This window comes from Paramisgurnus dabryanus, chromosome 14 (genome assembly GCF_030506205.2).
Source record: "Paramisgurnus dabryanus chromosome 14, PD_genome_1.1, whole genome shotgun sequence".
Lineage (NCBI taxonomy): Eukaryota > Metazoa > Chordata > Actinopteri > Cypriniformes > Cobitidae > Paramisgurnus > Paramisgurnus dabryanus.
Genome location: NC_133350.1, coordinates 11,990,253 through 12,017,768, shown reverse-complemented (window position 1 = coordinate 12,017,768; position 27,516 = coordinate 11,990,253). Strand labels below are relative to the sequence as shown.

Below are 27,516 nucleotides of genomic sequence, written 5' to 3'. Positions count from 1 at the left end.
TCGATTTTAATAATTAATTACCCACTTGAAACCTGCTGTTCACTGTTCTTTTTATTAGTATAGTATTTGTATTTAATCTACATTTATTGAGTTGAATCGAGAATCGAGTATAAAAACTGCCCCGAGAACCGGAATCGAAAATTGAATCGAGAATCGAAATCGAATCGATTTGGAAAATCTGAATCGATACCCAGCCCTAGTATATATGTATATACATTCTTTCATCATTGAGTGTTTATCTTCAGAAAGCTTGAGTTTTGTCTGTTTTTTTTTTTTGTTGTTGTTTTTTTTTTTGCTTGTTTAATTGTTTTTGTTAGAATTATGAAAATTATATGGCATTAAATATTTGAATAACATAAAAACCTTATTAAAAGATTAAAAACTCCACCGTGAAACATATCGTTATCATGATATAAAATGAATCCTATCGTGATTTTGGTCATATCGCCCACCCCTAGGTAAGGTAATTATGATTTTATTTTGATATTTACATTTTACATTTAGTCATTTAGCAGATGCTTTTGTCCAAAGCGACTTACAAATAAAAGCAATTAGAGCAACACAAGAACAGCAATACATAAGTGCACTAAAACTAGTATCATCAAATCTAATGCGGGTTAGTTTTTTTTTAGACAGAGAATGTATAGATAAGGATAAATAAATAAATAAATAAATATATATATATATATATATATATATATATATATATATATATATATATATATATATATATATATATATATATATATATATATATATATATACATATTAGCAAGTGAGGTGTTGCCGGAAGAGATGGGTTTTTAGTCGATTCTTAAAGACTGCTACAGAGTCAGCAGATCTTGTCGCAACCGGTAGATTATTCCAAAGATGAGGAACAGAACCAGAGAAGGTGGGCGATAGTGACTTTTTTTATGTAAAGCACTTTAAATAATATCTGTCTATTAAATGTGCTATACAAATAAACTTGCCTTGCCTTGCCTATAATTGTTTAACTTTGTGGAAAATTTAAACTATTTCTTTAATAATGTGTCAGTCATTGTGTTTTGAATGAAAATCTCAGTGCAGTAGATCAGAATCCCCACAAAAGCAAATTCATGTGAACTCAGAGAGGCTGAAACCACTTTGCTCTCCTACAGTAACTATTCCATTACAAAGTGAAATCCTGCTTCGTAAACAAACTCGACTACTCGTGTTTTTCTGCGTGACATTAACCTGGCTAAAGGACACAAATGACTTTATTGCCCTCTGGCTCGCTCTCTGGTGACTCCTGGCTAACCCAATCTCCATCATTGCACCTGGGTCCAGTTCTGCTTGAGCCTGGGCCACAATCCATCATGCAGTATTTAGCTCCAGCTCGTGAAATATTCAACACAGACAAGAAAGAAACAGCAACAGTAGCACAATCATGAGGGTTGAATGCAAGTGATTATTTTTTCATTTACTCGTACTGTACCTTCACTCCAAAGCCACTTCACAACGATTTATCTAAAGCTGTTTATTTCACACACTTGCACAGCCTCATTTATACATTTATCAGTACTGTAGTTCTGAGCATCTCATGCTTTACTAATCACGTTAAGGATCTTTTTGATTTAATAAAAATCAAAAATGGAAAAATCCTTCCACTCTTTATATCTCTGATCTTTTTTGTCAACCTGTGAAAATAACATGTCCTAAGTTTAAGACCAACCAGTATTATACTGAATGGCTGATTCTTGGGAACAACATTTTTTGTTGACGCTGTGAGACATAAGTGTGTAGGACTTTAACACCTGAAGCAAGGTGTGACTCAGGGTGTGAATGATGGGAGGTAAAAAGAGGAAGAAAATGTGTTACTATCAACATTTTTCATAAGGAACACCTCAGCAACTTTTTTATGTGGAGGTTAGGAGAGCTAGATAGAAGATGAAGCACGATTTAGACAAGACTTTCAATAATACAAAAGCTTTCACTTTATTACAAATTATTGTAAATTATTAATATATTTCAACTGGCTGTTAGACATCAAAAGAAAATTTTATTTGCATCAAACTAAAGTAATTAATTAAAAAAAACTGGGTACTATTTATGGATTGGGTGAAACCATAGACTGTAAAAAAAGATGGACGTAGTGTCCGTGACGTCACCCATTGGTTTCTAAAGATCGTTTTTGAAGCTTAAAGTAGGCGTTGCCTGCCGTAGCCATCTTGGCCACACGTCCGTATTGACTTCATCAGAGAGATCAGAATGTTGCCCCTCGGGTGAAAACCAGAATGCACCAAGCTAGTCATCTGTCCCTATAAGGCACTGAATTCACATAACATATAGCGTTATAAATTGCTGTAAAACACACAAGCCTTGTTGAAAATTTTTGATAGCTGCCCTGATAATTAGGACTTCATAGATTTATGATTTCCTTTTTGGATGTCCCTGAACATATGGCTTCCCATGACCCACTGTCTTCTTTCATTGCATTCTTCCTCTGGACACCCACATGTTTTTAATCCAACATGGACACCCACACTTTTATGAAAACGTACGCACATATATATGCTTAGTACTCCTACACACAATGAGTTTGTTACATCATCCCTAATCCCAGATGCACACTTCTTTATCCATGTTATCACTTGTGTACAGACCCCCACACAGATATACACATATACTGGACAATATTTGTGACCTAGTCTGTGTCAACCCAGCTAAAGTCACACAAAATCATCTCATATCAGAGTGCTGCAAGGGTCCATATTTGGCACATCCCGCAAAGTTTAGCACCAGATCCGACCCGTCACCCATGATAATATCAAAATTAAATCTGAACCCGCCCAGACCCATTAATATTTGGTCCATTACCCCACCTATACCCGCACACGCATAAATCACACATGCAAAAATGTAACATGCAAGGAGCATACCATTGGCACCTAAATAGGCTGTGGAACCTGATAACTATACACAAATAGACCTATTAATGAAACAAGAACAAGAAAAAGTCCAACCTACCTACACAACCCATGCTGTGCTCCTACAAGTCTCGTCTCAAAATGCTTTCAAAGAGAGGATGTTCCCAGTTTCCGGCTATCAACGGCAAAACTTTATGCAACTCCTGCAACGCTCGCTCCAACAAAAGTTGCGCACTGTCGCAGTGGTGGTGACGTGATGGGTCAATTGTCATATGTTGTGCGTGTAATGGTATTTAGACGTACATATTGCATATTTAATTCGCGCCAGTACCTGCCCGCACGGAGTTAATTATATGCCCGCATCCCAGCCCGTGAATTTTAGGAATGTCACAATCCACACGTTTTAGCGACCCGTTGCAGGACTCTGTCTCATATGATGTATACTCACCTAAAGGACTATTAGGAACACCATACTAATACTGTGTTTGACCCCCTTTCGCCTTCAGAACTGCCTTAATTCTACATGGCATTGATTCAACAAGGTGCTGAAAGCATTCTTTAGAAATGTTGGCCTATATTGATAGGATAGCATCTTGCAGTTGATGGAGATTTGTGGGATGCACATCCAGGGCATGAAGCTCCCGTTCCACCACATCCCAAAGATGCTCTATTGGGTTGATATCTGGTGACTGTGGGGGCCGTTTTAGTACAGTGAACTCATTGTCATGTTCAAGAAACCAATTTGAAATGATTCGAGCTTTGTGACATGGTGCATTATCCTGCTGGAAGTAGCCATCAGCGGATGGGTACATGGTGGTCATAAAGGGATGGACATGGTCAGAAACAATGCTCAGGTAGGCTGTGGCATTTAAAGATGCCCACTTGGCACTAAGGGGCCTAAAGTGTGCCAAGAAAACATCCATTACACCATTGCATTAATGAGAAATTGAACAGGTGTTCCTAATAATCCTTTAGGTGAGTGTACATAACATTCTGTAAAAATACTGTATATCCTTGATGTTTTTAATATTGACTTATATCGAGTAAGGTCATGTCAAAGATTAAAATCAACGGGAAATCAAACTTCATCATCAACTCAAATTTCATCATTAGATTATGAGACTTCAGCCTGGATTTCACAGAGAGGGTCACATACAGTATCTTATATAATAACAGTAATATACTAATAAAGTTTAAACCACATCATTTAAAATTGCCCAAGTACCTTATAAATAAAACTGTCTATATTTCCTTTTTATTTTTTCAGAAACCTGGGGAAGTCTGGCCTGAGAGTCTCATGTCTTGGATTAGGTAAGTCCTGTTTAATAAAGGCTTATGGTATCTGCTACAGCAGTTGGTGCTGTAGTGATTTCTATTTCAAGAGAAGATTGATCTTACAGCTAGCTGAGATCATATCCATAGGATTTTCTAGGATCTCTTTGGCAGGGCATTAAAGATAATCTGTGTTATCTGTAGCTTCTGTAGCTTAAGGCTTTGCTAAACAGTGCTTTTGGTGGAAAACTAATAATCATTTAAACTTTGACTGATTCTGGATTTCCTCATAGGAACATGGGTAACATTTGGAGGACAGATACCAGACGAGGTATGATGCATTTAAACATTGCCCTGTCCTGTATTGGCTTACATATTCTTACGCAGATGTTTACAGTCCAAATAAAAAAATTCACAATTACCGTTACCAAATAAAATATGATATTTAAAGAGAAAAATAAACCTTTCTATACCAAGAATGGAGCTTAATGCTCTTTGGCATAAAATTATTTTTTAAACTATCATTCATTTGAAATTTACCTTAGCATACAGCTGACTTGACATGTGGAGTATAACAATGTACAGTATAGGCTTTAATAATTCAATATTGAATGACGGTCCCCTCCTCTCTTTCCATCATCTTGTGACAGATGGCTGAGCAGCTGATGACTCTGGCATACGAGAACGGGATCAATCTGTTCGACACGGCCGAGGTCTACGCTGCAGGAAAGTGAGTGAGCCAAAATGCACACACATGTCGCCCCATCCACATACAGTATTGCCAAGTGTTGAAATATGCTCTTTTTGTTTGACCCTATTAGATAAATATTTGACATGTTTGATATTGCTTCCTATGAGAAACATTATTTTTCTACAGTTACCCGTGCTGTAATTGTTGAGGTGAGATGTGATATTGTCTGTCTATTATCAGTAAATAGTTGAAGTCAGGCAAGAAAAAATTCTTATAAAAGGCGAACTGTGCTTTAGAGTATCTAGAGACACTCTGTAGCATAAATGGTTTAACGTGGTGCTAGTGATGCCTGGGTAATGTATTAATTTTTTAGGAAATGCATTAGGGCCGCACGATTCTTGCTAAATGTTTTCTTATGATAAGCCCCTAAGAGAAGTAACTTAAATCTGTACACTGTTAAACATAAAAAAAATAGGAAAACCAACCTTAAAACTTTAAAAACCTTTTACCTTTTTTAACAAATATTTTTGCCTCGTCACTCTCATCGCCACCACCAGGATTTTCCCAAATCTCTTTTGTGTGAAAATTGCCGGATGAATTGGATTGGGATTAAAACAACGATTTTGGCTAGAAGGGATACAGCTACATCCAAAATCATGTAAAATCTCGCCGGATGAGGGCTTTTTTCATCCTAATCTTATCCCTAAATTTAAGACTTCATGCGATTGGGGAAATAGCTGTATATGATCTAGCCAGAACCAATGTTTTTCATACTAATCTTTAGGCTTGCCGCGATAGTCGGTGAAACGGTGATAACCGGTGCTTCAGCCTCTCACCGGTTAGATCACTTGCCCACCGCGACACCGTCTTTCACCGTCGTTTTGATATTTTCGTGTAATTAAATCATTTAGTTTCGTTAGAGAGAGCAAACACTTACAACTGAATGTGTCTCCTGCCTGAATTCAGCGAAGCTGAACGCGCTTCACGTCACAGAGTAGCAGGTGTCAGATTTCATTTATTTCTGTCAGAGTTTGCGAGGCGAGCTGACTGACCAGATGATGACAGAAGCCGCATGCTTACTCGTTTTTGTTATAATATACATATATGATGTTTAATATAAGCGAGATCGTTTTGTTGTTGTGTTTTTCATCAAGAAAAATATTAAACCCATCATTCAAGCAGCGCTTTTATGGATAAGTAGCCGGTTGCTCTGCTTGGGACTGGCGGGTTCTGTGAGAATTACCTGCGCACATTGACTCAAGCACTTAATTAAACCAGCTGTTGCACTCGCATTGCACGCAAATTCATACGCGATTTAACGCAGCTTACGCAAGTGCTGCATTTAAACAGTTGCGTAATTCAAAAGTGAAAGTAAAATGTGCACGTCTGCATGCGCATTTATAAGCCCCTCCCAGCATCTGAATACAGGGAAATACTGTACATGTAAGTGAATTAGGTTTTTTAGAAAGAAGATCGTAATTCTTTTTTTTTATTAATCGTGGAACCCTAGAATACATGGTCTGAAAAATGTTTCTGTGGATAAAAACATCTGCCAAATGCATAAAGGCACATGACTGGATTATTATAGAGACACATAAGAAACACTTTCTAACCAATAGTCTAACCATGCAACCACCCAGAATGCACAAGCACCACATTTTTCAGAAAATGTAAAATGTCTGTGTGGGAGTTTAAAACTACTATGTGAAAACACATGTTTCTGATATTGCAAAGGGATTTATTTTTACTTTGTTGTCTTTTGCATGCAAGATGGAGTATTTTAATCTGTAGGGTTATCAATGCAATTATATTGTATGACCCAAACCAGTTCCACCACACAGATGGGCTTTGAGCTGACCCATATGTCCAATATATCTGCATGAAATTAAAAGAAAATATAGTGATTAAAAAAATATCCTATATTTGTTATCCTGTAGTACACTGTTAAGTGTTAAAATTCCCTGGGTTAATATACAGAGACAATTGTCTTTGTTGGGGCTTGTTAGAGCATCCGTCACACTGTAACCATTTATCATATTTATTTTATGACAAATAACAAAAACGTTAACTTCTGACACACACCAACCTCAATTTTGCAGATATTCATTTCCAATTTGAGAGATTTGTGACAGTAACGCATCTGCAAATATCTCACGTTGTTCCCTGCAGGGCTGTGTGTGCAATTTTTGTGTTCAGAGCAAAGAAGTCACCTGACACATGATGTTTCACAAATAAGCAGGGTAAATTACTGTCATTGGTTTAGAGCTGGACGTGGGCATCATAGAAATGTTGGCATTGATGGAGGTGAGAGGAGTGAGAGGGAAAGTGAGTGGGAATGTCGGTTTTATTTATCCAGCAGAATCTACTGGTTCGGTCAATGCCATGCACCGCTGCTAAAACCCGTGGGCCGTAACGGGACAAATACCACTGTGTAAATATGCGCTGTATTTGCAGGTCTGAGCATTTTGGCATTTGTGTCTTAAAACAAAGGCACGTGAGTCTGCTCATCAACTCCTGTTACCATCCGTTCTGCAATTCTCACTCACACACATTAACAAACTAAAACACAGGCCGAATCGCCCCCGCGCACGTCTGTCTCTGTTTGACACACAGCGCTTTTATGCATATTCACATGGTTTTCTGGAGGTTCACTTGTCACATAATCTAAGAGGACATTTAAAGTTTTAACTCTTTCACCGCCAGCATTTTTAAAAAAAAGTTGCCAGCCAGCGCAAGCGTTTTTCATGATTTTCACCAAAGTTTAATGCCTTCCAGAAAATGTTCTTCTTTAAATATATAAACATACAATATACCAAATGAAAGAACAGACCCTCTGCTTTCAAACAAAAAAAACGTTTCATCCTACCTTTAGTGGTTCTTTTGCAATCAGCTTTTGAATATGGGTAGGTTTTTGCAAAAACACCACATTTTGAGCAAAAAGCAGAGATAATTCCATTTTTATGACGGACTTTTCATAGAGATCATATTCAGAGCGATCTTTAAAACAGACACGGACATGCAGCAGCTTGCCATAGGGCAATACTTCCGGTTTTAAAAAGTTGCGGAAGGGCACCACCTGGTGGATAATAGCGATATTGCGGAAAGACGGAAAATCTCGTCATTGGCGGGGAAGCGTTTTCTCTTAATTGACGAGATATCTCGTCAATGGCGGGGAAAGAGTTAATATAGGCTGTTTGAATAAGGACTGGAGGATAGAAACCTGTCAGTTTCTATCATTTAACAGTGCCTTGTTTACCATGAAATGTTAAATTAAGTTTTTTGTAGCTTGCATTGTTTATTGTAATTAATATACTGCTTTCTGTTTGCCTGTTGCCCATTGTAAAGGGTTTCTCATATACCAAACTGCGTCCAGGCACGGTATGGAGCACTCACACTACTTGCACGAACCAGGCTTTGGGGTCAAACGATTAGTTTGGATAATTTGAATAGTAGTAGCCCCTTAGTCTCACAGCTGTTACAGATACACACATGAATATACTGTACAGGCCCTTTATTTAGACCAGTGGTGCCCAAACATTTTCCGACCAAGGGCCAAAAATCCATCCAGACTTAGGGCAATGGGCCGAAAGTAATTGTTGCTGTGTTATATTAATATAAAAGTTGCCCTGATTCTCCTAATTTATAATTTTCTAATAGAAAAAAAAGAAATAACCAAACATTACTCTGTTTATGCATAACTAATGCAGTTTTATTTTCAGAGATAACTGTTGTAAAAAAGAAATCATTTTGCCAAACCTTTTTTAAATTTCATTTTGTCTGTGTGCTACTGCCTCGACCTTTCCATTATTAGCTCTCTAATACACCGAGTTTGTTGAGTTTCGTGACACATGCTATACAAGTTTGCATATACATTCAAAAAAATTCACTTTAATTCCTTGCATTTCATTTCAATTTACATTTTTATAATGTGCAAATAAAAAAAATTTTTTTTTTTGAAAATTAGAAATAGTTTAATTAGAAATATGAACATCTGGGTCAATGACATTTTTTTTCCTTATATCGCGTGGCACGATAGGCCAAATTAAAAGTCATGCGGGCCAACTTTGCCTAGTTTGGGCACCTCTGATTAAGACTAAAAGGACGTTTACACATCATTTTTAACCATAAATTGGAAAGTTTTTATGTGGTTTGGCTGTTTATTTATTCAACAGTGGGGTTTTTTGGGTCCTGAAGATGCAAACTTTTGAATGCCGGTTTCAAAGTGCACGCTTTTGATAACGACACCTTGTCGTCTTGGTATAAACTATGTAAACCGAATCTGTGTAACGGTGACGTCATGCACGTGTTAAGTATAACCAAAACAACGGGGAGGGCCTACAGGACTGCGTTTGTTGAAAAGCGTTAATAAACTTATTATCAGCACAAAGTTTAAAAAAACTTGCCGCTTTATAGTCCAGGGCAGTGTTCGAATTATGTCAAAGCTTATGAGGGGTCCCCTAGCTAAGCCCCACCCCCTGGCCAAGCCCCAGCCCCTTATCATAGGATCGCTGTGATTTCACAAAGTAAGATGTGATCGTCCTTGATCAGTAATCATCTGATCCTGGTTTTAATCAAAGAAACCCCAAATTACCCTTAACTCAAACTCTAATACATTTTTTACCCCTCAAATTAGTGTGAAACACTGGCAAGGGCAGAAATTTTACACAGAATAGGGGTGAAATAGGGTGGAACTCATTTTTAAATTACATAATTTTACTATACAGTATAGTAGTGGTTAAATGGATTACATTGCGTTTTTTGAGTCATAGATCGAATACTTTCAGATCAGCAAAACTGGGGGAGGGAAAATAACATAAGAACAAATTAAGAAATTATGAGCATAAAAAATAGAAAAGAACAAAGTTACAAATAAAGTAAGATATATTTAGGTACATAAATAAAATCAAATGAATAATAACACTGTCTTCTTCATCGAATAATTAATCTGTTTTTAGATACAGAAGTGATTTTCCTTTGTTTTCTGTTGTTTAATTAATATAAATGACAGAAACACAAGCAGATAAGAACTGCTACTTTCAGACCAACACAAACATCTGATTTCTTTCTGAACTGATTGCACTTACTTTAAAACATAACTGAATGTTTTTATGAGAATAGGTGCCAAGACTGTGGTATTTCCAAATAATATTGTGTTTGCATGCTTTAGGAATTGCGCGTCTCCGTGCGTCCGCTTATGAGTGTTGCGTCCATTTAAGTATGTGTGCGCGATGTGTCCTTGTCTTTGCGCACATAAAACAGCCCACTTTAACATCTTCCGCTCAAATTTTTTAAAATCGCTTGCATGTTAACATTTGCAAGGTTTAAAAAAACACATGCAAAAGATACTTTCTATAAATATAGTTATTTATTTCTGAATGATGCGTATTTGAGCGATAAACAGGGACAGACGAAATATGCTGACTTTTTTTGCCTTATCTCTGGAAATGTTTTGGAAAAATCTGCGGAATTCTGCAAAATGATTTTAAATGTTTTAAAAATTATATTAGATAATTTAAGCTATAAATATTACAAAATTGCATCTAAAATAATTACTTTTTAAAGGCTTAAAATGAAAATGAATACACAAAAGCAATGAGTCCTCTGAATTAAACCAGACCAACATGAAGCAGATAATGTGCTTGTCAAGATAGAATTATAGTTTGTATATAAAATGACATGTATTGTTTATTTTGTTATATAATATAGCAGCACAAAAAAGCTTGTATTAATACGTTCTCATTATGAATTAAGCACGTATGAAGATAATTTCATCATTTTTACAACGCAATGTAAACTTCATATTTAACATAACAAGAGAATTCATCTTGTAAACGGATTTCAAATGATGATGTGCTGCTGAGTGCCGACTGTCGCGTCACATAGATGACAATTACAAGTAAGATCTGCTTAACTTAGTGATAAGTTTTATTTCATCTGAAATATCAAATGGTTCGTGTTCTCTATCATTAAAAACAATCACAGCAAACACGCACAGGGTACTTGTCAATGCCGCTCACAAACGAAGTTGAGACTATCATTTATTATCATTTAAGCGTGATTTCTTCTGCTTCCCCAATAAAATATTTTGTGTGACTGGGTGGACCAGCCGTCAGACTGAGAGGATAGATTTGCCACTATTTGTCTGTCAATTCCTCCAGAAAACAGCATGAGGCGCACTTGCGAGTTTATTTATCTCAGACAGAAGTCATTTGAATTAGTTTATTGCGAAATTGGGACAAATAAAGACAGTTTCGCTTTGTGACACGCAACATGAGAATTTTAAATTCATGTAGTATTTTAATTTTAATAAAAACCAGGGGACCCCCCTAATTTATATTTTTGTGCTTTATGGGGGGTCCCTTAAGGCTTATAGGAGGTCCGGGACCCCCCCAGACCCCCTTCAATTCGAACACTGGTCCAGGGTCACTTTTAGCAATCATAATGTTTTTTTTTACAAAGTAACATCGCCATCTACTGGCCTGGCACACTGCGTGTTTACAGTCCTTGTAAATGTGGATCTTTATGACTGAGTTGTTGTGTGTACATAAAATTTGTTTAAAAATGCAAAGGAAAACCTTTCAGATTTTACTACATTGTTGTTGCCTAAATACTGTCTTACTGACATGTACCAAAAACAGTTTAATGTGATCTTTAGTGGCATATATCTGTGCAAAATACTTTTACAGGCAAGATAAGAAATAAATACAGTATAGTATGATGCCTTCCTGATGTTTTCCCAGAAAATGGGAAATGAGTTTAAAAGTTCAGCACATTCCTAGAGTCAGTAAATTTTTTATTTGACATGAATATATTGTAGCATGTGGCTGTCATAAGGGAGCCAATTTATTCTTTTTTTTTTAAATGCTCTTTTGGTTGCCTGTTGCGTTGGCTGTAGATGTCAATAAGATGACGGATTAGTCCGATAAGCATCTGTTTCCTGTTGCAGGGCAGAGCTGGTGCTGGGCAACATCATCAAGAAGAAAGGATGGAGGTATGTTCATTAAAGTCTTTCATTTCCTTTCAGCCTTCTCTTTTCTTATCATCATGTGGCTCGGAGATTATTGCAGTTGTCCTACGGCACACCTGACAGCAAAAATATGAAATATTGATGCACTGGCTTGTAGACGTCCCATCTAGATAATAAAATATGAAACGGTGACATGTATGTTTGCTGTGTAATAGATAGCCCTGATAACTTGTGTGTAGAAAGTAATGCGATCGGAAAGAGTGTTTAATCAAGTCCTGAGTTGTTGTTTTTTTAATTCAGAACTTGGTCGCCTTTTTTTCCCTGAATAATGAAATAAATGAAAGTAACCGCATGAGATCTTCACAAGTGTTTGTGTGCCGCTTAGTTATCCTACTAGTCAGATTGCATCAATATCAGGTACCCAAGCCTTTATCACTGGGGAACGCACGTCTTTTCAGACTGATCACACAAAATTTTTGTACGTACTTTACATAAAAAAAGACACAAGAGCAAAAGCATATCGCGCACACAGATGTACGAATGTAGTCGTACAGATTTATATGAATTTGCCATTTTGTAAAATAGCTATGAATTGCCATGAGATCGTGTTTTTCAGTCGTGTTCGCGTGAGTGTCCGTTCCTTTGAGATTAAAATTGTTTCCCCAAGCTGTTTTTTGAAACGTAATAATTTTAAAAGCTTTTTATGAACATGTGACCTCATTTGAGATTATTTTTCCTTTTGTTCATTGCAGGCGCTCCAGTTTAGTCATTACAACAAAAATATTTTGGGGTGGAAAGTATGTATTTTTATGATGTATTTAGATCTTTGTCTTTCTATCTGAACCTGAAGTCTATATTATTATAAAGGAATATTTTTGTGCTGTAAATATACTTTTATGATGAAACTGTAAATGTTGCTGTGTTTTAGAGCAGAGACAGAAAGAGGACTTTCTAGAAAACACATTATAGAAGGTGAGTAGTGCAGACACATTATAGCACTGTACTTGATATTTCTGTGCATTCACACCAGATGCGAAAGAGCGTAGTTGTACGCTTGAACATTCTGAGTTTACTCCCTTCATTCATGCGTGAAATTCTAGTCATTCGAGATATTCACACGTAAATTTGCATCATGGAAGGGCCTCATATAACTCAAATTGAGTAAACTTACCAGATTGTTCGACGACCTCACCCACTTTGTTTCAAGAAAGATCCTTTCAATTCCTGTAAAAGTACGAAGATGTCTCGTGTAGCCATGATGATTGTCCTCCATTGTTGTTTTGTTTTCTGCCTCCGCTCGCTTCCTGTAATCACGTCACTGCTAGAGCAAGCTCCTGATTGGGTAACACCCGTTCTGCGCCATTTGCGCTGCGATTACCGCGCCACAGGATGCCTATTCGCGTCTTTGCATTGACTTAACATGTAAATCACTCGCGCTTGCCTCCTCTTCCGCGGCTGGTGTGAACGCTACATTAAACTTCCTAACAAAAACGCACTTAATCCAGACTGATTTTGTTTTTAAAATCTCACAGATCAAGATTAAGTTGCGTTTTTAAATGTGTACTGAATTAAATTCATCTACAGGTTTAAAGGCATCATTGGAGAGATTGCAGTTAGAATACGTGGATGTAGTTTTTGCAAACAGACCAGACCCCAACACACCCATGGAAGGTAAGTTTGAAGTTACACATGGTTAATCTTAAAAAAGTTAGTATTGAATGGATTGGTCCTCCAAAATGTAAATGTTATAGTTTAATAACCCTTATCAGTCTCTGAGTTTTTGGAAAAAATTTGCAAAATCATCAAAATGCTGTGTTATTTTGCGATCCTACATAATTTATTTTAATCGCAAAATAATTGTAAAATTACAAAGGTCTCATAATTTTTTATATAAAATTATATAATATTCTGTCACAACTGGATGAACATTTCTAGCTTTATTTTACTAATGCACATAAACAATCTCTCTCTCCAGTACGCTGCACCCCATTAACAGCAACCCCGCACCCCACAATTACTACATATCACTACATTATCTCTTTTTTCATGTGAAACTGGTGTGGCGCACCTGCTGTCTCACATAAATGCCAAAAACTGGGTTAAGCAATATCATAATGCATTACAATTTACTGTTTTGTAGTCTTTAATTTTAATAACATTTTCCTTAAATCATCCTGTGACACAGTTTTCAAAAACACTGTGTGACAGCTGTCTATGTTATTTAAAAAAACAAAAAGTGTATTTGTATCTTGAAGTTGTATTTATTTGTCATGTTTTATTTAGTTTCTCTGCTCTTATTTTATTACTGACTGTTTACTTAAAGTCGCCATGAAACGGAAGTAACGATTGCCTTATTTTCCCCCGTGGTGACGTATATCCGAATGAAATGGCTTTTGAGATGAAATAAGGCAGGGCTGGATTTGAATTTGTCCATCGAGATCTGATTGGATCGTTTGAAGTTGGGTCGTGTTGCTAATTGCTAATTGCTGCGATCTTCTCCCGGACCCCGCCCACCTGCCATACTTTTGACCGGAAGTGAAGAGAGATCGTTTTTAGGAGGGGAGGAGATTTGCATTTTTGATTAAAGATTATGAGCACACACGAATTAAAAAAAATAATGAAGCTCACAGATAAGTCATTTGTTAATAATACCACAATATTAAAAATATATATATAGTTTTTCATTTCAATTTCATTGCGACTTTAATAACTTGAGAACGTCTTAATATGAATTTTATATTTGGCAAGCATTGGTATCCTTTTTTGAGAAATTTTTCTGATTTTCCCCCGAAAACGTTTGGAAATTACCACTGCAAAATTGTTCATTTTCATCGCAAAAAAAAAAGCAAAATCCTGTAATGATTGGGAGGACCAAGAGCATTCCCGGTGGGCTGGAGTGTTTTTTAGCCACGAGGACCGGTGTTGTCATGCCACAGGGTTGAAGGTTGCTGTCACTAGGCACTCAAAATATTATCCAGCGCGGGTGGGAGTGGTCCCCGGCACTTTATGTCCAAATTGTGTCCCAAGTCCTGACCACTTATTGGAAGAAATCTAGCATTAGGGTCCATTAACATCTAAAACGCAGGACGTGCCGCTTTCTTCTCGCTCGAGTTTTGTTGCAGACACGAGTGCGCTTGCCAGGCGTCAAGATTAAAATAAACTTGAGCGTGACTTGATACGAATGGCCTCTAAAAGGAAAAGGATTTACAGATCTTAATTTTGTAAAATCGTAAAGTCATAGATGTAACAATGAACCATCTATGAATAGTCATCATTTATTATATATTGCAAAAGTAACAAAAATCTATTTGCTGCATTGAAAAAAAGTATTTAAGTTTCATTTAAATATTGTCTTTTCTCAAGTAAAACAAAATTTTTAAAGTCCATTATATATTTGTTTTTTTTTTTGACACAAAGTAGGCCTACCTTACGTTATTTGGCAATTTAAGTGATCTACGTAAAAGCATAAGATACATAATTTTATTTTTTCATCAGTTTCCCCTGCATACTTGATAAATCTTGCTTGTGTATTGTATATCAGGGGCCTCCAAACTTTTTTAACCCAACAGGTAATCTCAAGACCCACCTTTTTTTTAAATAGAGATATAAGGGAAAACACATTTGTTCCCTTTCAGTAGTTTTTGAATAAGTTTCATTGAATAATATTAAAATTATTTTAATAGTCATGAACTAAAGTGGGCCGGTCTAAGGCATGAAACTCCAGGGCTGAAAATGAGTCCCACTCAGGCCGTGCTGCCTTATATTGTATAAGGCATATATACACATAAAGACTTTCTTTCATTGAACACATGTTGCTTTTTTATGGAGCACTATTGTGTTTGTAACTTTAGTAACAAGATCTTTTCCTCTGGCCTTTTCTCAATTGCAAGCCTGAATTAAATCAAGACAAAGGTTTTCTAGTGAGGGGTGACTGCTCTTTAAAAATCAGGGCAGAAATGTTATTTGATCTACTTTTTTTAGTCTAACTGCCCTTTAGAAAGTTCACACAGTTCAATAGTGGAAACAAAAACAGCTCGGGGCTGGTAACCACCTGCTCTTCTTGTCATTAAAAAGCACATCACCTCGAATCTCTAGACAGAACTCATATAGTCAAACATGGGTATTGGCAAAAGTAGATAATGACTATTGCTCTTAAGACGGACATTTTGACAGCGCTGTTTATTAGGGATGGATCCTTCACTTCCTCTCCTCAGATGAGGCTTGTTTTCCTAACTGAGGTTCATATTGATCTGAAGCAATGGTTTATTTCGTGTCACGTATATTGATCCCCTGCTCGTTCCAGAAGCGATTTGTCATGTAAACTTCTCTTCCCTGAATTCATCTAGCTTATTTGTTTTGACCTCTTTACCAAACTGAATCGTTCTGTTGGTGCCATGAGGTTATGAACGATGTGTTAAATATAATTGGCAGAGACGGTGCGGGCGATGACCCATGTGATCAATCAGGGAATGGCGATGTACTGGGGCACATCACGCTGGAGTCCAATGGAAATAATGGTAAGACTAGTGTTTCTTCTTAACTTGTACTCTGTAATTAACATATCATCTGTATGCACCACAAGCTCTGCGTTTGTTCCTGAACGTTCCTTTAAATCTCTGGATGAATCTAAAGATGACGTATTACTTGAGGTCACGCTGGCGCGTCACAGGACCGGAGGAAGACAAGAAGTTGTTTAAAAGTGCATTTTTTTTTTCTTGCCAAAAATGACAATCGTTTCACCTGATAAGACCCTTATGCCTCATTTGAGATCGTTTAGAGTCCTTTGAAACTGCAATTTTAAACTGCATTAAAACTGTCAAGTGTTGGGGTCCATTAAAGTCCATTAAAATGAGAAAAATCCTGAAATGTTTTCCTCAAAAAACATAATTTCTTCTCGACTGAACAAAGAAAGAAATTAACATTTTGGATTACATGGTGGTGAGTAAATTATCTGGATTTGTTTTAAGAAAATGGACTAATCCTTTAAAGAGCACTTTACTTTTCTTTGTGTTCTGTGATGCAGATCATAACTCATTTCTTAATGTTATGCTTGTTGAGGCATAAACTGCTTTTAAGAGCTCAGCTTCCTTTTCATCCGCTGCTTTGCAGGAGTGACTTTTTTAAGGAGGCGTATTCTGTTCTTTGGTAGCATTTTTATTTGTTCAATTTTGTTGTATCTGTGCAAAATATTGTCCTATTCTAACAAATCATTCATCAACTGAAAGCTTATTTATTCAACTTGATGTATAAATCTCAATTTAAATAACTGGCCAGTCAGCAAGATTTTGAGTTTTTACATGCATATTTAATTTACATGCAATATTTTCAAAGCTAAATGTAGTGAGTGGGTTTTTGGTTTTTAATGCATTTTACACATTTGTAAGACTCAATCTTAACACTTGATCTCTGGTCTTGGTCAAGTTGGACTGGACTACAACACTGCCATCAAATGTCCCTTTTCAGTAGTGGTGTGACGGATCGCAGTTGATCGACCCACGGTTCGGCTCGCATGCGTTTTGCTGATTAATATGCACATTTAAATAGGGAAAGTTTATCTTTTGAACGTGTTTCAAAGGCTTGCAAATGTTAACATTCACGTGATTTTAAACAATTTAACCACAAAAAGGCGCTAAAGAGAGCAGCTTTCTGTATGTACAGTCGCTCATGCGTTTGAATGTGTCCGGTCCAGCCCCAGTCAGACGTGATCATCTTTTAAAGATCAGCAGATTCAGAACTCATGATGAAACTTTAGAGAGAGTTGCGATACTGTTGTCGATTAAAATACATTTGGCAAATAAAGCAATGAAAAACAACATAATGTTTTTATATGGGGCGACTGTTTATGCTGCGCCGTTTGGAATACACGGAGAGACGCGTTTCAAAAAGCAAACAAACATCAAATCTTTCTGTTCTTGACAGGGCACATACAAACAAAATTATCTCAAAGTACCACAGTATTCTTTATCTAATAAAAACATTTGTTTATGTCTTAAGTTTATGTATAGATTAGGCAGAAACCAGTCCGTGCTTCTCTTAAAGAGACAGTAACCTCAATTTTCCTACTTAAGACAAAGAGAAATCACTTCTGTAGCTCTAAAAAATTATAATTATATTTAATTTATACAATAAAGGCAGTGTTATGATTCATTTGATTGGACTACCTAATGTTAATTTTAGATCTTAATTAATGTGCAACTTTGTTCTTTTAAAAAAAAAAATTGTAAATTCATCATTTGTTCTCATTAGATTTTTCCACTTCCTTTTTTGCTTGATCCAAAAAAATGATGCGATCCGTGCTTCAAAAACCGTAATGTGATCCGAACCGTGAGTTTTGTCATCCGTCACATTCCTACTTTTCAGGATATATAGTATAGCGAAGTTCACATCAAAAGTATAACAATAAAGATTCAAGGAACGCTATCGTTGGGATCACTGTCGGACCTTTTTTTTTGATCAACGAATGAACGATAAACTATTGACAGCCAATCAAATCTATTTGAATTTAAAGTGCTCATGTATTTGAAATGACAGATGACACTGTAGAGAAGCTCATCGAGGTCCATAACAAAAAATTGACTATATAATTTTACGACATGATTTTGTTTCACTGACTACATCAATAGATAATAAATAGATTGCACAAACTAGATTTACTGTTTAGAGATACACGCTCGAAACGCAGAATGCTGAGGACATAGCTGCTGTAAATGCAACAAGAATGGCATATTTTCAATGACATGTTAACAATTGCGAAAGCTTTTATAGCAAATCAAAATAACGTTATCGTCTGGTGGTGTGAGCACTAATATAGTTCACGCTATAATTAATGTTATAGGCCCTTTTCTCCAAATTCATCTGTATGTGTATGTTTTCCAGGAAGCATATTCTGTGGCCCGGCAGTTTAATCAGATTCCACCGATCTGCGAGCAGTCGGAGTATCACATGTTCCAGCGAGAGAAAGTGGAGGTCCAGTTGCCCGAGCTCTTTCATAAGATCGGTAAGCGACACTACTATCTTAGTTTACTTACGGTTCAGACGAGCGTATCTTCTAACACGACGTAATGCTGACTTGTCCTCAGGTGTTGGTGCCATGACTTGGTCCCCGCTGGCCTGTGGAATAATCTCAGGGAAGTACGACAGCGGAGTGCCTCCGTACTCTCGTGCCTCCTTGAAGGTAACGCATGAGCCTTCTCTGTGTCCTTCCTCTTCCTGCTTTCCTTAGTGACCTCATACGCGGTTCCCTTTGTGTCTTTGCTGTTCTAATGCGGATGTGTTCCATGTCTTCCAGGTTCTAGCTTTGGGTGTTCTCCTGTAGATGTGTTTGTCTGTGATAGATGGCATGAATCCACACGCCTAATCTTCAACATGTTTTCTATCTTTGTGTTGTCGTGTGAATACGTTTCTCTGTCGTAACTCTGAGGAGGATTGACACTTATCAACATGCACACTAAGACACGTACACAATGAGCATCAACACGCGTTGTGAGCTGTGTGTATTGGCGTAGTCGCATGTTTCAGTCCCTTTGATGTCGTTGTGATCCATCATCATCCTCCTCCTTCTGTAGTCTTGTGTCATGCTGTCATTGTTCCTGACCTCTTGTTACCTTTGAGTAACGTGCGTGTGGATTGACACTCGACTATAACAGAACCGTGCTGATGGTCTGAGCAGTGATGGGTCGCTGTGGTTTGCAGACCTATGAGTGTTTAGATCATCAGACCACATCGGTCCTTTTCCACTGTTATTAAACCGGACCTAAAACTGGACTATTTATCCTGGTCTAGCACACACACAAACATTTATTTTGCTAATGATTCAAATTCATCATGCATTCATATTTTTTCTTTAGGAATATTCAGGATATTGATCTCGGTTACTTATTTAAAATTTTGTGCATGATTTATTGTGCACGTAATCCGTCATCAAAATGTAATCGATTAACCTACTTTCTTTAAATTTCTGCACAGTAATGCTAAATCTATCCAAACCTTGATGTTTGTGTGTGTGTATGAGGTCTCCTCACGCCCTAAAGTTCCTCGAGCAGACGTTCGAGCTTTTGGGTGGACAGAGTCACGTGTTTAAAAACAGGCCCTCGGTCACACAGGTGCTGTTGGGTGTGACATGTCCGAGCGCATGTGTGTGTGTGCCGTATGTGTCTGTGCTATGTGTGCACCGCTGTGGGCTCGGGCTCCTGTTTTTGAGCAGGTGTGCTGTGTTGTTAACAGGGCTACCAGTGGTTGAAGGACAAGATCTTGAGCGAGGAGGGCCGACGCCAGCAGGCGAAGCTGAAAGAGCTGCAGGCAATCGCTGAGCGGCTGGGCTGCACGCTGCCGCAGCTGGCCATCGGTACGCTTGACCCAAAGACACACTGCCGCTCTCTCTCTTTCTGTCTGTCTGTCCGTCCGTCCTGCACCTCGCTCATACTCTCCTCACCCTTCCTCATCTTCACCTTCCTCAGACCACCGAAGTGGAAACGCCAGGCCGTCTGCGATTAGTTTGTGGAGAACTTTAATAGAAGACCGTTCTTCCCAGCATCAAGTATAATCTTAAGTGTTAAGTGTAAAAGTTAAACGTCTTATACGTATAGCGTTTCATTGTAATCGATATTTAAGATGGGTTGCGTCGTATGATACTTTAAAGAGATAATGCCGTGTAACGTTTCAAAGAAATGTCTGATGCGAGATGAAGAAAGCATGCTTGAAATGGTTTGATTTAAGTGTGTGCTCTTAATGTCCAAGTAATCGAATCTCATGACTGGATACTTGAGAGCTCGCGATCACCACACGCACCATTATAAAAAAATGTAGCATCAATTCAAAAACAGTCTCAAAACAGTAAATAATACTGTAAAATGGTTATTTTCAGCTTACACTCGTGTATCATTGTGGCAAGTTGCAATGTTGCTCAGCAACTGTTCGACTAAATGCTTCATGTTTGCCTCACAACAACGTCTAAAAACAAGCTTTTAAGTATTTTTACAGCATAAGTATCATCCTAGCACGTATATATCTCCCACTGCACTATCGTCGTATTACCGTTTGACACACGCTCGTAATTCAGATCAGTATTGTTTTTTCGAAATCCCTCATCCTCGCCAGCTCCGGTAAGAACAATAAACTGACACGTCCTCCGTGATTCATTGACTGCAGGATGCATAGGAATAAAAATCTTGACAGGATTTCAATCCCAAGAGAATCACACCCCTCTTTTTCACCTGCCCTTTAATGCACTCGTACATTACATTTCACACCTCATTACTGGGTTGCCAGCCCCTCCCAAACTCAGCAAATCCCTCTGTGTCCACACTGGCACATCCAATCGATTTACAGAGTATACAGCCACCACTGCTCATTTAGATGACCGACAACATATTTAAAAATAGGGCTGCGGGTCAGATTGTCTGTGAAGGGTAATGCATGCAGATTTAAACGAGTTTATTTAAGTAAAGCAATACAGCGATCCATTACAATAAAGATACAGTAAACTGTATTTTGTAATGCTGCAATTACCAGGTTACTGTAAAAGCTAAAATAGCGTTGACATGACTTTTCTATACTGTATGTGCTTTTAGTGTGTGTGTGTGTGTTCAGACAAAGCAATATATTAGTGACAAATCCACTATTGTAATCTGATGTACCCAGATCCAGATTATTTTAAAGACACAGCGTTTGCTTTGCTTAAATCATGTTTAAATGATTCACACACACACAATCACATACAGTAAATGCACAAAACAGTTAATGCCAGCGCCACAGATGGCACAGACGCTCTTATACCCACATGAACTCCCAGCAGGAATTCAAACCCCACAGAGTTTCCGTCCTGTCTGTGTGTGACGGTGGTGTTGCATGGACCGTGTTTAGGGAACAGCGGCGGTCGGCATGGCTCCTCTTCACCTCCTCTGTGCTCCTGCAGTAACGCTCCTCTTCCTGACAAATAAGAGCACAGCTTTGAATTTGAGTGCTGGTGCTGGGAGCCATGGTAACAGAGCGGTCTGATAACTGCTGTGTGTTTGTGGGATGCTTCAGTGTGTGTGTGTGTAGGAGTAGGCTTCTTTTGTATATACAGTATATATGTATATGTCTATTGGGGCTGTCAAACAATTATACAAATATTTAATTGTGATGGAGCTGTTCACACATTCAGTTCTGAGGAAATTATAGTTAATAACAGGTCATGTTTTTGTATATGTGCATTTATTATGTTTGGGTGTTTATATAGCATGCTTAAAAATCCTCTGTAATATTAATCACACGTATAAAGATGTATCTGTAATAATGCATCGCTTTTTTCTTAAATTTCGTTATGCAAAATGCAAATGACTTTTATTAACCCTTATAAGTCCCTTATAACCCCCCATGCCACTTTTCTTTCGTTCATTTTTTTCCCTTCATGTCAGTGGAATAAGATTTTGTGACTTTTTTACATTATCTGTTAATATTCATATAAAAAAATGGGCTTGATTCTGTCTTCTGAAGATGTGTAATTTTATTTTACAAAAGACAAAAGGCACTTGGGGTCAATATGTCCCAAATTGAAAGTGAATAAGAAATGTCGAAAAAAATTACTTAATATATTTGTCAAAAAAAATCCATGCATTCAGATTAAATTTGAAAATTTCAACACAGAAAAGAAGGCCTGGTACTAGAGCACAAATGCAATATAGAAAAGACATGCTCAAGCATACACAAACACACACAAAGGTACATAAACACTGTAACACTTACACATAACAACACAGACACACACATAAAGACAGTCACACACTAACACGCATACACAGACTCAGACACACACATAAAGACACAGACATGCACAGAAAGACAAAGTCACAAACAAACACGTGCGCACGGACACACACACTTACATTGTCAAATTTTTGGTGCATTTTGTAAAAAAAAATGTATTTCAAAATGCATCAAAAACTACATAGATTCTACTATTTGAAATAATATTTTAATATTTTTAACTTTCTTTCTAATGTTTATATATACATAAATTCACAAAACGTATCACTAAAGTAGTGATGTGAGCAGTTGGGCACATCCAGTGAAATGAATGGGTCTCTATGGCCCTCTGCTGGTCAAAATAACTATTCCCTAAACTGTAATTTTTTTATTATGTTTTTTTCTAACCAGCAGATGGCCGAATTAAACACATAACATTTAGATCAATATCTGAAAACAATTTAAAACAGTTTTATATTATAATTTATGTGAATTTTTCATAAAAATATGTATATCCAAGCTAATGGTGTAGTTGAGGAATTTAGTGTTAAACAGCAGTGATGCGCAGGTCAATGTATAAACGACCCGCACCCGACCGACGTTTTTCACCAACTTGCCCGCCACTCGGGCCGCAAAAAAATTAAAAATAAATATTGTACCCGACCCGCTCCCTGGCCCGCATTTTTTTTTAAGTAGTAATTGTTTAAAATAGTTAATTGGCATCTTTATTCAAACGACCCGACCGACCGCGACCCGAATATCATTAAAAATATTTTTGGATGACTCGTAATCACGGTTAACCGCAGGCACCCGCTCATTTCGGATCAATCGGCGCATCACTGGTAAACAGGTACAAAAGTACTTAATATCTCCCAAAACACAGCTTTAAACTAAAACAAAAAAAGTATACATTTGTATCATTAAAAATTTTCATATTTTTTGTAATCATTTTTTCAATTTCTGGGGTCATTTTGACCCCCACGGACCCTTAATGTAAACAGGAAAATTGGGGCTTATGAGGGTTAAGTAATTGTCCTGTCTGGGTTTTATTTCTAAATTACATGTAAAGATAATCTCTTATCATTTACTGATAAACAAAGGGTTAATGTGTGTGTGCAAGCTCTGATGGTTCTGATTCATTTAAGCATTCATTTAAATTCTTTGACAGCTCTAATATATATTTACATTTTCTTTTGGATATATATTTCTTCTCTTGGTGATAGATAGGTTTGTTCAAATGGTTGTGTGTGTGTTTGTACTTTATGTTTATTTTTATGTATGTGTAATTTGTGTCACATGCTATTATTGATGGTAAATGTGAACCATTTTTACGACTCATCTGCAGCGTGGTGCCTAAGAAATGAGGGTGTAAGTTCTGTGCTCCTCGGAGCTTCCAACACGGAGCAGCTCATGGAAAATATAGGAGCAATACAGGTGAGAAGGGTCATTTTCTGGTATTGAATTGTAATGTGAGTTTGAATAATGCACTAGCTTGTAATATCTTGTAAGACTTTTAAGACTCATTTTGCTGCTACTTCTTCAGGTTCTTCCAAAGTTGTCGTCCTCCATCGTGCATGAGGTGGACAGTATCCTGGGCAACAAGCCCTACAGTAAAAAGGACTACCGCTCCTAGTGCGGGACTGGACAGGACCCGAACTTCTCCGCACCTTTGCCTGATTGTCCGTACGCTTCAGCTTTACTGAATGAGCACCGGCCGCATGAGACGGGCAAGCACCCACACACCCTGGAGAGAGAGAGAGACTTTTACAACAAAAAGGGCGAGATAAAAAGTGCAAAATAAACAAAAAAGACGCATTTGCAGACAAAGGGGTTGAAATGGAAGATAGAAAGCAATGAATCGATGATACGTGCTTACGGATTCATCCGTTATACATTCAGCTCTACAGAAAAGGTACATTTAAAACAAAATCATTAGGGTATAACCAAAACAAAATTTAAAAACATGCTTGCTCGATTGCTGGAAAGTTCAGTTTTCTCTTTGCTTTTTTTATATTGAATGCAGAATAACAAAACCGGAGCAGTTGCACACGATTCATGCGATCGTTTGGGTTTGCACATATTATTAATGTCATTGAGGCCCAAAACTCTTCACTGTGTCGTCTGCGTTACGTATGCACCCCCCAATCCCGCAGGCAAATCATTTTAAGCACTTTAGAAGAATTTCAGACGGGAGTGAGAACTGATCCAAACGCAGCTCCTCTCCGGTGTGGAAAGGGGCAAAAAGTAATCAATCGCTTTCGCTTATTCTGCACAGGGCATTGCGTCGTTTTCGTGTCAGTTCTTTGTTTAGCCTGATAAAGAAACGGTCCTGGCTTCTCATCTGTCGTTGCTTTGCTAACAGGTCTTTTTAGAAACATTGTGATGTCAAAATACTTCATCAGGTGTTGTGGTTTTGAAGGGCAGCTTTGTTCGTGTGCTTGCTGAAAATCTGTGGAGATTGCTGATGAAGATGCATTTTGGTCTTCCCTCCACAGAAAAGACCTGCACCCAGCACACGTCTAGTGTTTCATGTACTGAAATTATTCACTTTAACTTATTAAATTTCAAATGTAGATCGAATTATCTGTAATAGTAATGGGATAAGCATGCTTCTATCATAACGCCATTCTTAATGTGATACTGCAAAAGACTGAATAAATTTTAGGTCATGTTTCAATTCCCCCACAAATAAAAAACAATTTTGCATTAAGAGTATAAACCATATTTAATAGTAGAAAATATAAAAAAGTAGCCTAAAGCTGGAAGTATAGTTCACTTTTTTCCCATATCGAACGCACAGCCCCACAAACCAAACTTTATTTTTTTTTAAATAGATACATAGGCATTGGACACATTTAGTACCTCTCCTCGCCTACAGGGGTATTTAAGTAAGTTAAGTAGGTTTAAAGAAGTGACGCCACAAGTTTAAACTCATGTAAACATTTTGATGTATAAATTATGATTAGGGATGCTTAACGATTAATCGTTATTAATCTATTGCAGAATAAAAGTTTTTGTTTACATCATATGTGTGTGTAACCTGTGTATAATAAATATGTATATATATATAAATATGCACACATGCATGTATAATTTTAAGAAAAAAAGTTATATATTAAGTACATAAATATACAAATGTATATATACATGTAAACGTTTCTTAAATATATACATGAATGTGTGTGCATTTATTTATACAAAGTTATTATACACAGTTCACACACATATATGATGTAAACAAAAACTTTTATTCTGCTATAGATTAATTGCGATTAATTGTTAAGCATCCCTAATTAGGATATTTCCTGACTTCTTCACTTTTTTGGTTATGTTTTTAACTCTTTCCCCGCCATTGACAAATTATCTTGCGCTTCCCTGCTGATGACAAGTTTTTACGACAATCCATATTTTTGCTATTATCCACAAGATGGTGCTCTTACCCAACTTATAAAACACTGAAGCATCCACTGATCCAAAAACAGTAAAACTGTGTAGATTTTGATCATCACTCTAAATCTGATCTCTAACAAGAGTCCTTTATAAAAATGAAATTATTTTATAGAAACAAATGAAGATGGGATGAAATGTTTTTTTTTTTTGAAGCAGAGGGTCTGTTCTTTCCTTTAATATATTGTATGTTTATATATTTCAAGAAGAAAATTTTCTGGAAGACATTTTTGTGAAAATCATAAAAATTGCAACTTTTTTCAAAAACCCTGGCGGGGAAAGAGTTAATGGACTGTCTTGTGAATTGACGCCCGTCTGTTGCCACCTTGTGGATAAACAAATAATTACAAGGAATGAAATGCACATGTAGATTAGGGTGGTCCTTATAATGGGTCAATTTTTTTAAATGTTTAACTCTCACCCCCTAAATGTGTTAGTATATTAATAAAAATACACTGTGCAAAATTTTGGATTGTTCCTATAATATCTAGAGGTTGCTCAAAGCCTTTGAATATTTCCGAAATCACATATTTTTGCACAACACACATAAAACTTGCTTCTTGGAGGGTAACTTTTCCAGTTATTACAGTATCTTCTGATCCGAGTAACCATATAGCGCACTTGCTTTGTGTTGCTTCAGCCATTGTCTCAGTGTATATATTGTGCTTCATTCACATTGAAGGTTTCTTGCTTTGAAAGACATATCACAACTAAAACAGGAGTTTAAATTGCATGGAGCATGCTCCAATAAGTCCTATATTACGTATATATTATTAAACAATTATACATGTTAGCACAAAGTGTCACATAATACAGTACGTGAATGTGTTAAACTTCAAAGGTCTGAGCAACCTGTAAATATTAATTAATATTGAAAAACGTTTTATTTATTTATTTAAACATATTGGTGGGGTGAGAGCATGAACTTTTAAAAGTTGGAAAATAAGGACCACCCTAATGTTCATCGTCCTACACTGTTCTGATGGTGAAATTTGCATCATGCACACTGTACACTGATCCTCACATATGCATAAAAAATGAACTATACTTGGGCCTTAATGTGTTTGCAGATTCAGTTCTAACCAGACCATGATGCTTATCCCTTGCTTGCTCCGAATATTGTTCCCTGTAAGTCATCCAATGCAAAAACTACTTCACAGTATATTTTCCACAAGTGTTGCTGTGTATACAGCTACGATCATCTGAGGCTTATGATGATTTGACAGATGTTACTAGCCAGTAGAAAATCATTGACTGTTTAAATAGCATCATCTGGCCAATAGGAGCGTAGACCTTTTTGTGAAAGCAGCTCAGGGACTGCGGTAAAATGTCTCAGTTTGCATGTGTGTATGTGTGTGTGCTAAATCATTTCTCATTTCTGTACACTGGACACACTTAAGTACCAGTGATGATATGTGTGGCTGAAGCCAAAGATCTACCCCACATCTTGTCAGTATCATGACCGCCGTGTCCTCTTTTCGTCAGGTTTTTAGCAGCATGCATCTGTCATCTTTCTTCTACTTTGT

The 27,516-nt window shown here is 37.1% G+C and overlaps 1 protein-coding gene across 8 annotated transcripts in view; it reads left to right on the top strand.

Annotated features, from left to right (window-relative positions):
* kcnab2a (potassium voltage-gated channel subfamily A regulatory beta subunit 2a) overlaps positions 1–26,142 on the top strand; it is a 96,540-nt gene extending 70,398 nt beyond the window's left edge. For all 8 annotated transcript variants that reach the window (XM_065240781.2, XM_065240784.2, XM_065240778.2 and 5 more), the window contains 13 exons: positions 4,156–4,199; positions 4,454–4,491; positions 4,811–4,890; positions 11,798–11,842; positions 12,571–12,615; positions 12,747–12,790; positions 13,403–13,489; positions 16,250–16,335; positions 18,695–18,815; positions 18,898–18,992; positions 20,042–20,162; positions 23,889–23,977; positions 24,087–26,142. In XM_065240781.2, coding sequence (XP_065096853.1) covers positions 4,156–4,199; positions 4,454–4,491; positions 4,811–4,890; positions 11,798–11,842; positions 12,571–12,615; positions 12,747–12,790; positions 13,403–13,489; positions 16,250–16,335; positions 18,695–18,815; positions 18,898–18,992; positions 20,042–20,162; positions 23,889–23,977; positions 24,087–24,176 — 985 coding nt within the window. In that variant the 3' untranslated portion in view covers positions 24,177–26,142. The remainder of the gene's footprint in view (positions 1–4,155; positions 4,200–4,453; positions 4,492–4,810; positions 4,891–11,797; positions 11,843–12,570; positions 12,616–12,746; positions 12,791–13,402; positions 13,490–16,249; positions 16,336–18,694; positions 18,816–18,897; positions 18,993–20,041; positions 20,163–23,888; positions 23,978–24,086) is intronic.
* Positions 26,143–27,516: the final 1,374 nt, after the last annotated feature.